This window comes from Diabrotica virgifera, chromosome 3, assembly GCF_917563875.1.
Source record: "Diabrotica virgifera virgifera chromosome 3, PGI_DIABVI_V3a".
Taxonomy (NCBI): Eukaryota; Metazoa; Arthropoda; class Insecta; order Coleoptera; family Chrysomelidae; genus Diabrotica; species Diabrotica virgifera.
Window position 1 is genome coordinate 125,206,701 of NC_065445.1, and position 14,554 is coordinate 125,221,254.

The 14,554-nt window shown below is 32.4% G+C and overlaps 1 protein-coding gene across 2 annotated transcripts in view; it reads right to left on the reverse strand.

The window, feature by feature from the left end:
• Positions 1–14,554, reverse strand: part of LOC114334835 (uncharacterized) — a 322,752-nt gene that overhangs the window by 114,842 nt on the left and 193,356 nt on the right. For both annotated transcript variants that reach the window (XM_028284940.2, XM_028284941.2), the window contains exon 3: positions 10,460–10,622. In XM_028284940.2, coding sequence (XP_028140741.2) covers positions 10,460–10,622 — 163 coding nt within the window. The remainder of the gene's footprint in view (positions 1–10,459; positions 10,623–14,554) is intronic.

Here is a 14,554-nt window from a genome sequence, read left to right on the forward strand (position 1 = left end):
AGGACGACCGTTACTCGAAGGGTTCACTAGCTCTTAGACTATATTTATATATGTTACAGTTCAAGTTGATTCTCAGTTAGAGTTGACTCCAACTAGTTGGAATCAACTCCAACTGAAACGAGCAGTAAAAGTTGATTTTAAAAATTTAAATCAACTTTTACTAGTTGGAGTTGACTCTTCCTGGATCGATTCAGTAAATGTTGATTATACGAGAATCTCAAGTGCATTTTTGATGAGTGTGCGTTTCTTTGTTTTGACCGTTTCAACTACTTATTAGTATAGTTTGTAACGTCGCCCTCGTTAGGTAAATTATTCTGATTCGATTTTTTCCACAAATTTACTCAAAGAAATACATCCGTATAACAATCCTTATAACAAATACACAGGGTGTCACGCGGTTCCGCGGTCGAAAAATTGTTTAACCAATTTCAGTACAGTCAGTCAGTAAAGTGACTCTTTATCGAACAAGTCTGATATTACGAGCAGAGAAACAGACGCGTTCGATAAAGAGTATTGAGGTGGTGCGTACAAAATTGTATCGTCAATCATAAAAAACATTAACACTTACTTACAACTTTGAGGAATTTTTTTTAATTTTAGACGAAATAAAAATATCGTATGACAATAATGACAGTAATGACAGATGACTTTTGCATGATGGCCGGTTTTGATGTGTAATCGATAGTTATATCAATATTGTATACCTACCTAATTACTAAATCTGTAAAGTTTTGATTTATTTTGTATGAATATAATTGCGAAACACTACAGAATTTTACTTTTTGACATAAATTTTATTAATAATAAGATAAATTTTGTACAATATTTTTAATAATTAAAGTAAATAAATTTTAATTTCCCTCAAGTAAATAATCGATTGCTGTCATTGACCACTTACATTCAATCTCGGTTAACTTGTCGCGGCAGGTAAAGTAACATTCTTCTTTCAATATAACAAAGTGTTACTTTACTGCCAAAAATGAGGGCAAATGAGTACAATAATGAATGATTTTAGTGAAGTTTGGCGATAAACAATGATTTTAAACAAATTCGCAAAAGTACATAATTTTTTCACTTCGTACAAATTTTTTTTTTGATCCGTTGGGCCTTTTTTTCTCTAAAATTGACTGTTATCGAGTTATTAGCGACTTATAATTTGAAAAACACCAAAATAACCATTTTCAAGGTTTAATAACTCGGTTAAAGATAATTATTGTGAAAGTCGAGCGAGCGGCCGTGGAGTAACGGCATAATCGCTGGCCTCATACGCCAGTGCACGTGGGTTCGAGCCCTGCTAAAGACAAACCATTCTCATTTTCAATAATGACACGAGCCGTCTCACCGTGCCTCGGAGAGCACGTTAAGCAGTCGGTCCCCCTGGGCTAGTGTATATCGACACTAGTTACTTGAAACAGGGTTAAAGATGTAATTGGCGCCGGAACTGTCCGAAAGGCAAAAATGCCATACGATATTATATATTATGAAAGTCAGAAACTAAAAAAAATCAAAGATTAAAACTACCTCTAAGATCCTGAAGAAATTTTTGTCATTATTTCATTAATAAGATATTATTTTTAATTATCAACAATGAGCGCTAACCGTGTATTGAGGCGGCCGTCAATGTAAGTGCGAGTGAGATTCAACATTGGACGGCTGGAATGGTGCATCTCTTTAGTACTCACCATTGACGGCCGCCTAATACGCACTTAGCGCTCATTGTTAATAATTAAAGATAAAGCTTAGTAATAAAATAGTGACAAAAATTTCTGCTGGATCTTGTAGAGGGGGCTATAAACTTTGATTTGGTCACTTTCTGACTTTCATAATAATGGATTTTAACCGAGTTATTAAGCCTTGAAAATGGCTATTTTCGCATTTTTCAAATTTTAAATCGCGTATAACTCGACAACAATCAATTTTAGAGAAAAATCACAAAATACCTTTTTTTGCTCAGAATAACCCAAATGATCTAAAAAAAATGTTCGAAGTGAAAAAATTATTTTTGTGAATTTGTCTAAAAAAAATTGTTTAAACAATTTATCGATCAAGGTACTGCCTGACACCCAGTAGATTTGTTATAAGGACCTCTTTTTGAGTAAGTTTGTGCAAAAAATTCGAATCGGAGTAATTTACCTAACGGGGGCGACGATACAGCCTAGACTAATTTGAACATATTCAGTAACATTTAATTGCTAGAATCGGCTGTTTGTGTGAATCAGAATCAACTTTTACTAAATGGCATTAGGAAGAGTATACTTTTCCTAGTTGGAGTCTACTTTTACTAGTACATGTTGAATATAAATCTTCATTTTATATTTATAATCAACTTTTACTGAAACCAGCCGTTAGAGTTGACTCCAACTAGTTGGAGTCAACTCCAACTGGATAATCAACTTGAACTGTAACATATACATTGTAAACTATGATTCGGGAGTGCTCCTAGTAGCATTTAACGTGTCTTGATTTGTTTATTTCTACTACATCTTGATTGTAAATTTAGTATAGGTACTGGAAAATGAAATCGAGGGACTATTTTCATCTGAAGAACTTTTTTATGTTTTGTAATTGAGATATCTGTTGGTGTGTGTTGGTTTATTATACACTTGAGTTTCATATCCAGCATCCTTCTTTGAGAATAAAACATCGAGGAAAGGCAGGGTGTTATTATATTCCTTTTCCATTGTAAATTTTATTGTCTCTTCGTGATCGTGTATAATATTTAGGAATGTATCCAACAATTCTGATCTATGAGGCCATATTGAAAGCACATCATCTACATATCTTTCATGTATATATTTTTTACATATCATATTTTTTATGTTTTTCTGTAAGCCTTCTATTTTTTATGTTTCTGTGAGGTTTATGAACTTCTCTATATGTATACAGTCGAATCCGCTTATTGGAATAGCCTTCGTGCCAAGCAAAAGTATTCCTATAACCGGGGTATTCTAATAACCGATCATTGGTGGCTAGTAGAAACGTTTCGTGATCTCAACTTTCTATTCCTTCGTTCGACTGTATTATGTACTGTTATCTTTTTAATTCTTGCGTTGTATTCTCACATTAATCATTCCTATTATGTTATCAGTCACTTATAGGTTTTTGCAAATTGGTTTGTGTTTTTCAGATTGTCTTCAGTTTGTTTAACTGTGGTTTCTAATTCAGAATACAGCTTACCAGGATCATTTGGATTTCATTGTCTCCACTTTCCGTATTTCTATTCTTAAGTTTTTGACATTTCTTGATTAATATGAGGTGTTATCTTTTGCTAAGTTTTTTTTCTGCAGAAAGTTGATGTCTGGATTTAGTTCTGTCTTTTTTGTTTTGATTATTTTTAGTTTTAAACTTGGCTACTCCCAAGATCTAGTCGGTGAGAACATCTGCACAACAGTAGATTTTTGCACTTTTTATGATATTTAGATTTCTTTGGTTAATCATTATGTAGTCTCTCTCGTATCTGATGCAATTTTTTTTATTGATTTTTGGTAATTTCCTCTGAGGCATTTTTTTATAGTCACAATTTTAAAAATCTCAGTATATACGATCACACATGCAATAGTTACGCTCAAAGATATTATTATCGACATGATCAATCTAAGTGGTATGCGGTTAGTTATAAAACATAGACCATTAAGATGTTTAACGACACAAGAAAATAGTTTTTAGATTAAATTATATGTTCATTATAGTTTGTTACTGAAGACAAGAATAATTGCAAAATGTAACCCCAATTAGCAAAGGGCCAATTAGGGCTAGTTTGATTAGTTATAATATCTTGAATTGTGAATGTTATGTGAGAAATATTTAACGTTAGACATAAGTATTAGTAAATGGGTATTTCTGCATGTTTTGCACTAAAATAAAAACTGATATAACACTATACAATAATAATTCAACATTGTTTTATTGACTTTTAAATTTTAAGCTTGAGAGGACACAAGAAAAAATTTTGTGTTTAAAAAATAAATGTGTTTATTATATCCAATGTAAAATACAGTATTTACCAATAAAATATGTGATTACTACAATTATAATAGCCTCGAGAATTCTTCTTAATTTTATTTCTTGAAAATATAGAAAAGAAAATTTGAAAAATATGAAAGAGTGCAAGAAGTAACCCAAAACAATTTGTTATTCAAACAGTAACAGGAATGCCGATCATAGTAACAATTCCCAAATTAGAAAAATCATTTAAAGAACTACTCTAGACTCTAACTCCAATTAGAGTGAGAATTCGGGACGCGATACATTTATTATATAAAAAGGGAATATCACTGGATTTAATAAAAACCATTAAGAATATATATAAAGATAACATATCTATGGTAAGATGTAAGGGAAAACTATCGCAACCTATCAAGTATGAAACTGGTATTAGACAAGGAGATTCGCTGAGCCCATTAATTTAATCTGATAATGGATGAAATCTAGGGGTCGCCAATTTCTTGAAAATTTCAAGATCTTGTCTTGATCTTGTCTTGATTTCAAGACAAGATCAAGACAAGAAATAATTTTAGATTTCAAGACAAGACAAGAAATTTTATATCAATACCAATATTTCTTGTCAAGAAAACAAGAAATATTGAAATTTCTTGACTAATAATGAAAACTCTAAAACGTGTTTATTTGTGAAAAAGATAACATTATTTTAACATAACATAATAGTACATTCTTTCACGTTTTTTGCAGTATATTTTAAAGAACCGCTTGGATTGACATGCAATTTGGCAAACACATAGTTAACAGGTCAAACAAAGAAAGTAATATTGTGCCGATGTGTGCTTTTGCCTTGGTGGTGAGTTTCACCCCTCTCGGGGGTGAAAAAATATATGTCCAAAATAAGCCCGGAAATGGATAAACTGACTAATTCTAAGGAACTTTTGTTCTATAAACTTTTTTCACAAAGTCAATACTTTTCGAGTTTTTTGTGAGTGAACATGTTCATTTTTCAACAAGATAACCACGTTTTTAGACGGTTCTTCGCAAATAATTGAAAGATCGAAAAAAATATTCTAAATAAAAATATAGCCTGTACAAAAGTAAAAAAAAAAGATGTATGCATAAGGTCTCTACACCTAGAAAAATCAGAGTTCTAATGAAAAATGGGTTCATGTTCACCAAATTCCAAATAGAGTATTTCAACGTGAAATATACAAAAAAAAAATGAAGCACTTTTTGGGGAAAACTCATTATAACTTTTTTAAAGTGTTTAAAAAAGCTTTATTTCTGATTTTATAAAAAAGTTTCTAGCATCAAATGTAAGCAAGTTACGCTCAAAATAAAGTTGGTCCCTTTTGTTTTGAAAAAAAAAAATCTTAAAAATCACCCCCTAATTAGCAACTTAAATGAAATTAATCGTTACCGCTTCACAAGGCCCTTTACTTATGTTGTGTTTATATGATATGTAAGTTTTGTTAATTCAACGTGCTTATTTTTGAAAACAATTGATTTTAAAGTAAACTTTAAAACCAATTAAAAACTAATTAAAATTTTAATTTTGAAAAAAAATTCTTTTTTCAAAGACAAAGACAAAAATTGGTTAGGATTTGGTGTTTCTAAATTTGCATACACTCGTGATTGGTGAATGGTTCAAGCCCTTTTAACTACAGCCCTTTCAAAAATAAGGACTTTGAACCGATGAAACTTACAGATCATATAAACAATACATACACGAGTAAAGAAACTTGTGAAATGGTTACGATTAAGTTCATTTGAGATGCTAATTAGGGGGTGATTTTCCTGATTTTTTTACCAAAGAAAAGGGACCAAGTTTATTTTGAGCGTAACTTGTTTACTTTTGATGCTATAATTTTTTTATAAAACGCAAATAGAGCTTTTTTTAAACATTTTAAAATAGTTGTAATGAGTTTTCCCCAAAAAGTGCTTCATTTTTTGGTTATATCACGTTAAAATATTCGATTTGGAATTTGACGAATATGAACATATTTTCATTAGCTAGTAACTCTGCTTCTGCTACGTATAGAGACCTAATATGTACACCATCTTTTTCACTTTTTTACAGGCCATATTTTTGCTAAGAATATTTTTTTCGACAATATACTTACTTTTTGAGTTATTTGCGAAAAACCGTCTAAAAACGTGGTTATTTTGTTGAAAAATGAACATGTTCACTCGCAAATAACTCGAAAAGTATTGACTTGGTGAAAAAACTCGATAGAACAGAATTTGCTTAGAATTAGTCAGTTTATCCATTTCCGGAATTATTTTGGACATATACTTTTCACCCCCGAGAGGGGGTGAAATTCACCCCTAGGGCAAAAGCACACATCGGCACAATATCACTTTTTTTCTTTGACTTACTAGCTATGTGTATGCCAAATTTCATGTCAATCCATGCGGTTCTTTAAAATTTAGAGGTTTTGCAATATTTTACCGTTAAAGAACGTACTACTATAACATATTTTAATTTATTGAACACTTTTTTTGCTAAAACGATTTACAAAAATGTAAATTAAAAATAATAATTAATGATATTTACCTAATCCTGTTGAAAATAAAATTGCAAACTAGATTTTATTTTAAATAACAAATTTAGCACATTTTTAAATCGGAATTGATAAGCCATGAATTAAGGCAGATATCAGTTCTCACGGAGTGAACGCCTAGCAGATTTCTTGACTTAGTTATTGTTAAAGCTGCTCTTGAAAATAGCATTTGCGCAGGTACAGATGTTGCTGGCGTTCCGAGAAAATCCTTGGCCATTTTCGATAATGACGGGTAGATATTTTCGTGTCTTCTCCACCAATCAAGTATATTCTCAGACCCGTATACTCTGACCTAGGCTTATTTATGTATTTTTCAATTTCATACTTCCAAGATTGTAACTTATCACTGTCAGCGTTCTTAAATAGGTAAGTAATAATCAACTATTTTCAATGGGAAATAAGCCACAATTTTGGTTGACAACGAAACCCGATTTGGGCTTCGAAACGTTAATAAAATAATTTTTTTGCTAAATTTGTGGCTTATTTCGCATTGAAAATAGTTGATTACAAAAATGCCACAAGGAAATAGCTTCAGAACAACATTAGGTAAGTAATATCTAAATCAAATTCGTTATCTTCTTTTTTCAGACTAAGTGCTGGCTCTGGTATTGGATTCTGTATTCATCTTTCTCCAAGATGAAGAGGAAAATGCCTTTACTTTATGCCGATGATCGAAAATAAGAACTATACAGTATATCCAATTAGTTTTGTTATAGTGTTTCAGTATTTTATCTCTCGCAGCTTGAATGAAGTAAATTAATTACTCGTCGGTAGTGTCTCTATCAATTTAATTATCAAGTTAATGAGCCAATATTTCCAGTTTGCCTAAAAGTAAATTTACTCCAATTACCACCAATGGAAGTGTGCAATATTTTCCCCTTCGAGCCTTCGAGTATTGAAGAAAGTGTTTTAAAGCTTTTCAGATACTGACAAAATTTACTGATCAGAATCCATTCTTTATCTAATATTTTGCATTTATTTAGATTTTCGATCGGGACTCCCCCAGTGGCTATGTCAGCACGCAACGCAATAAAAAGGTCGCCGGGGAATCATCGAACCGGGTAATCAAGAAATTTCAAGATATTGAAATTTCTTTAGCCAAGAAAGATATAAAATGTCAAGAAAACGTCAAGACAAGATTTTTTAAATTTCTTGATTTTTTCTCAAGACAAGACAAGAAGTTGTTGTCAAAAAAAGAATTCTTGTCTTGTCGACTCCTAATGAAATCATAAAGAAAGTAAAAAAAGAAGAGGATAAGTATAGAAAAGGATAAAAGGAAATAAAGATAATCTGCTACGCCGACGACGCCATAATAACAGCCGAAAATGAAGATGACCTACAAAGATTAATTAAAGAATTCGAAGACACGGCGCTCATAAACAACTTGGTGATCTCAACACAGAGAACTAGATCGATAGTAATATCAGCGGAACCGAGACGATGTCAACTGGTCGTAAATAACAAAATAATAGAACAAGTGATGGAAACGGAATACTTGGGAATAAAACTGTCAAGCTAAGGAAAAGTGAAAGAAGAAGTACAAAAACAAGTGAACATGGCGAACAGAGCAGCAGGATGTCTCAAAAACACAATCTGGGGAAACAAATACCTCAAAATAGAAACGAAAACCAGAATATATAAATCAACAATAAGACCGATAATGACATACACAGCGGAAACAAGGGCAGATATGGCGAAAACGCAAAGACTGCCGGAAACAGCAGAATTGAAAGTCTTACGAAAAATAACAAACCAAGCTCTAAGAGATAGACTAAGAAGTGAGGAGATACGAGCGGGATGTGGTATAGAAGAAATAAACATGTGGAATCAACACATAGAAAGAATGACAGAAAATAGAATAGTACGAATAGCAAGAGACAAATCGCCAAATGGAAGAAGGTCATTGGGACAACCGAGGAAAAAATGGTCAGACAATATCAATTGAGGCTAAAAACCAAAGTAAAATATGCATTGAACCTATTTATAAAGTAGGAAGGAGAAGAAGAACCATACTATAGCTCTGAGGCCTGGGCGCTTAAACAAACAGAGCTAAAAATGAGGCATTCGAACGATGGTACTAATATAGGATCGAATCCTGATATATCGTAGACGTATATAGACAGAGCTACCAATTTACTACTAATCCTATCGTCCTACTAAGAGTTAATAAAAGTGAGGAAGATGTTCAAATTATTAAAAAGCGAAAACTTAAATATTTTGGACATATCGTGAGGGGATCAAAATATAGACTGCTACACTTGATTGACCGTTGACTACTGCAGTGCTAGTTGACTCTCGACCTTTTCCAGTGTATTTCGGCAATCCTCGACCTTCCTCGCTTCCTCGTCCACACCGTCACTCTAGCTCAGCCTTGGTCTACCTTTCCTCATATTTCCTACTAGTACGGCTAATAGGGTTTCGCCTGGATAAGTAATTTTCATTTGCTCTTGAGATATGTTCAACCCATCTAAGCCTACATATGTAGAGAAGGGAAAATACAGTTTTTGTTTTTATTTGATTCAGAGTTGGACCACCATCTCCAAATAGGACCACCATCTCTTTTGCCTCTCAGGCTTTATCAATGGAGCTATCTATTTTGAGTTTAGTTTTTGGCCTAGATTTTTGGTTTTTTTTTGGGGTAAAACTGTAGGGGTTTCATCTCTGTTGTTTCAGCATTATTTTTGTCCTCTCTTTATAAGGTCATGTTTCTGCTGCATATTTTCCTATTTGTCTGATGATTGTTTTGTATGTTCTGTCTTTCATTTCTTTTCTGATATTTTTATTTCTCCATATAGTTTCAGTAAGGAAACTGCGGCTTTTTTGTTTTATTCACACGACCTTCCACTTCTGTTTTGAGCTTTCCGTAGCCTAGATAGTGCGATGTCTAGATATTTAAACTCCGTCATTTGTTCTATTATGTTCTAATTTACATATTAGTAGATTTTTTGGTATAACTAGGTTGTCTTTGTTGGGGAAATAAGCATGTTAAATTTTCTAGCGGTTATATTAAATTGGTCAGCATATGTTTTAAATCATTTCCACTTTGGGAAGTAAAGTTTCTACTTTTTGAAGTTATACTTCATTAGGCGCGATTGAGAGTAAAATTTTATAATACTGCGCGCCTGCGCACACAGACAGTATGGTGTTTAGTTGCTAAATCTTTCTAGTTATTTAAAAATATATCAGTGCAAGAAAAGGTGTGAAAAGAATATATTAGTGTTTTAGTAAATATATTTATTATAATTTTTGTGTCTGTAGATTTGTATTCCTCAGGAGTAAGATGAGTATTATTAAAACATTTTATTGTATATTTATTATACATCACCTTGTCTGTTTGTTACCATGAATTGTCATTAGCTACGTCCGAACCGATACAGACACAGTCCCCGTAGCATATTTGGTATAGCATTCGGCCAGAGATCGAGGAGATCGAGGAGATCGAGGAGGTAAGCACAAAATTAGTTTGGTGTTTAAAAAAAATTACAAAAAACTGTTTAAAGTATATTTATTTTTAAGAAATCATATAATAGAAGTATAACTTCTTACGTGCGTACAAAGTACACACACATTATTTTATTATTTCATCCATAATAAGGTTGAATAATAGAGGACTCAATGAGTCTCTCTGTCTTATGCCATTGCCATCTTAAATTATGTCAGTTAGTGTTTTCTTCTTCTACGTACTGCCATAAATAAAGTGAAAATTACAATTTTGATACCCAACCTTACGAAGAACTGTAAAAGGGAGAAGAAGAATGAACATATGATCGGGTGTTACAGTCCTACTCTATATAAATGGCGAGCAGATTTTGTCAAGGATGATTTTATATACTTGACTTATCATCAACTTATAAATATTATATTTCTCACATTTTTCGCATGCAAACTTAAAAAATATTTATAATTTGGCGTAAAAAATAAACCACTTATTTTGAAATAGTTTTCTAGCTTACCTATTATTGAAAGCACCGCTAAGTGCAAGACAGTTCCATCTAAAATTTTCACCTGTATTTCGTTTCGTAAATGGATTATCTCGAATGGGTTTAGCGTTCGCTCCCCACTTCCAATGTTGTGTTTTCCAGTCGTAGATTCCGTCTATCCATCTTTCTGAAATATCTAAAATGGGATAATTATTAACACTACTAATTATATAATTATTATCCAATTATTATTATTACCAAATATATAATTATTACCAAAAAATCCCAAACCAAGGGTTAGGCAGAACATAATTATTATTAATGGCAGAACATAATTCGAAGTAGTAAAAAAGATTAAATATCTTAGGCGGTAATCACAGATGATAACCACATATAGTGCGGCAGATTCGTGCAAATACATATTAAAAGAATTGTGCATTTAATGATAGAAGCATATAATTTGGACCACATATACTACACATATAAAGGTTCAAAATTAGATAGTAGGCCATCTCAGATTTTGCCTTTTACAAAAATGGCGGGGATTCAAAATGGCGACTATACATATGTGACTAATAGCACGATATAGAACTTTTGAACGAGACTTCAGATTTCAACCAAATTTGGTATATAGGTTCTTTTTTGATGTATAAGATCGAGGTCTTGAACCGGAAGAATCGGTTTACCAGAAGTTGTGTTTTTCCTGGTTTTTATGTAAAAATATGTTGTGATTTTTCAATTGTTTCACCCTGTATGTATTAATTTTTCAAATAGTTAATACGGTCATTAAAAAGAGCGTAAAAATATTTTTAAGGAAATATTTTTAACTTTTTAGGTATGTTAATTACCATTTATTAAGTGCAAAACGTATCTTGACATGTACTTATATGCGGCAGATTCGTGCAAATATTATAAGAATTATTGTGCATTTAATGGTAGAAGCATATAATTTGAACCACATATACTACACACATATAGAGGTTCAAATTTAGATACGAGGCCATCTCAGTTTTTGTTCCTTTTACAAAAATGGCGGGCATTCAAAATGGCGAGTATACATATTTGACTAATAGCACAAAAACTTTTGAACGAGATGTCAGATTTCAACCAAATTTGGTATATAGGTTCTTTTTTTAATGAGTAATATCGAGTTCTTGAACCGGATGAATCGGTTTACAAGAATTTGTGTTTTTACTGTTTTTTTTTATGTAAAAATGTGTTTTTTTTCAATTCTTTCACCCTGTATATATTAATTTTTCAAAAAGGTGATACCGGCATTGAAAAGAGCGTAAAAATATTTTTACCTCTTTAGTTATATTAATTACCATTTAATACATGCATAACGTATCTTCACATGTAGGTACCTATGTGCGGCAGATTCGTGCAAATAATAATATAAGAATTATTGTGCATTTAATGGTAGAAGCATATAATTTGGACCACACATACTACACATACAAAGATTCAAATTTAGATATGAGGCCATCTCAGATTTAGTCTTTTACAAAAATGGCGGGCATTCAAAATGAATCTGCCGCCCATAGCTACATGTGAACATAGGTTATGCATTTATTAAATGGTAATTAACACAAATGAAAGTTCAAAATATTTCCTAAAAAATATATTTACACTCTTTTCAATGGCGTTATTACCTTTTTGAAACATTTATATATACAGGGTGAAAGAATTGAAAAAGAAACAACATATTATTACATAAAAAACAGTTAAAACACAAATTCTGGTAAACCGATTCTTCCGGTTCAAGAACTCGATATTATTTATCAAAAAAAGAATCTATATACCAAATTTGGTTGAAATCTGACGTTTCGTTCAAAAGTTATCGTACTATTATTCACAAATATATAGTCGCCATTTTGAATGCCCGCCATTTTTGTAAAAAGGACAAAAACAGAGATGGCCTCGTATCTAAATTTGAACCTTTATATGTGTAGTATATGTGGTCCAAATTACATGCTTCTACCATTAAATGCACAATAATTCTTATAATATTTGCACGATTCTGCAGCATATAGGTACATGTGAAGATATTTTTGCATTTATTAAATGGTAATTAACATAACTAAAATGTTAAAAATATTTCCTAAAAAATTTTTTTACGCTCTTTTCAATGGTGGTATTATATTTTTGAAAAATTAATGCATACGAGGTGAAAGAATTGAAAAAAAAACATCATATTTTTACATAAAAACAGGAAAAACACAACTTCTGGTAAACCGATTCTTCCGGTTCAAGATCTCGATCTTATACATAAAAAAGAACCTACATACCAAATTTGGTTGAAATCTGAAGTCTCGTTAAAAAGTTATCGTGCTATTTGTCATAATGTATATAGTCGCCATTTTGAATCCAGCCATTTTTTAAATGGCAAAATCTGAGATGGCCTCATATCTAAATTTGAACCTTTATATGTGCAGTATATGTGGTCCAAATTATATACTTCTATCATTAAATGCACGATTGTTTCAGATATCGGCTGAACTAATAGAAATAGAGGTTTCCAGCAAGGATAGCTGAGGGGAATATATTATTATACTCCGTATTACCATTATTAAAATCTAAGCTGCTAAAACGACAATCTAAATTAAGACTGAAAATGTCAATTTTTCACCAGTTGTTATATATCGAAGTGAAACATGCTACATCAAAGGGAAATAAATAAGCTGCTGGTATTTGAAAGAAGGTTCTTAGAATGATATTTGGGCCTCAAAGAGATAAATTGACAGGACTGTGGAGAAGGCGCTGCAGTGCTGAATAATTGGTGAAGAAAGTAGCTTAAATTAGTAAATTAGAAATATTACCGAGAAACTAACACCAAAAAAATAAAAGTTCACCGTCTATGAGAAAAATGTCATGATAATTAGTAAAGCAAGAATTGGAGTTGGAACATGGAACATCCGATCCCTATACAGACCGGGGACCGGGAGCCCTCCAAAATCTGCTCGGTGAACTGAATAGATATAACATAGATATAACAGCTCTGCAGGTAATGAGATGGACCGGGATTGGCACCATTGGCAAAAGACACCACATTATTATTCTTTAGTTGCGACGCTAAAGACCACGCACTAGGTACTGGCTTTATCGTAAATAAAAAGGTTCAACACCTCGTAAGAGACTTTCGTGCTATGAACCCTAGAATGTGTATCCTGAGACTAAGGGGAACATTTCTTTAACTATAGCATTTTAAATGTGCATGCCCCTACAGAGGAAAAAGAAGATGATGTCAAAGAAAAATTCTATGAAGAACTAGAAGCTGCATACCATTCATGCCCAAAGAATGACATCAAAATTATTTATGGTGATCTCAACGCAAAAATAAGAAAAGAGCAACAATACCTACCAACGATAGGTAAGCACAGCCTCCATCAAATATCCAATGACAATGGCATCAGACTAATAAATCTAGCAACTTCCCTTAACATGGGCATTGCCAGCACATGCTTCCAGCGAAAAAATATTCATAAGGGAACGTGGAGATCAGATGGGGTTACAGTAAACATGATCGATCATGTTATTATTGACTCTAGACATCACTCAGACATAATAAACGTATGCAGTAGCCGAGGGGCAAACGCCGACTCAGATCACTACCTAGTGGAAAGTAGAATAAGAGCCAGAATCTCAAACATAAAAAAAGAAAAGGGATCCAAAATTGAAAAATATGAAATAAAAAACTTAACAGAGAACAGCAAAAAGGCCAAATACAAAGAATACATAAAAGGAAGGCTAGAAAACAGACAAAAGCACGAGGATATAAACAGAGAATGGGAAGCGTGTAAAAACATCATACAAGACGCTGCCAAAGAGACCTTGGGTCTACAAAAAAAGGTCAAATCAACTGAAGGGAAGTTGTTCGATGAAGAGTGTCGTAACATAACAGAGAGAAAAAATAATGCGTATCAACGATTACAACAACGACATATAACAAAACAGGCAGAAGAGGAATACAGAATGCTAGGGAGGGAAAAGAAGAAAATAGATCGCAGAAAAAAAAAGAGAACATATAGAAAAAGGACTCCAAGAAATTGAAGAATTAAATAAACCAACAGAATCCAGAAAATTCTACCAAAAACTTAACAAAAGCAGAACACAATTTAAACCAAGAAC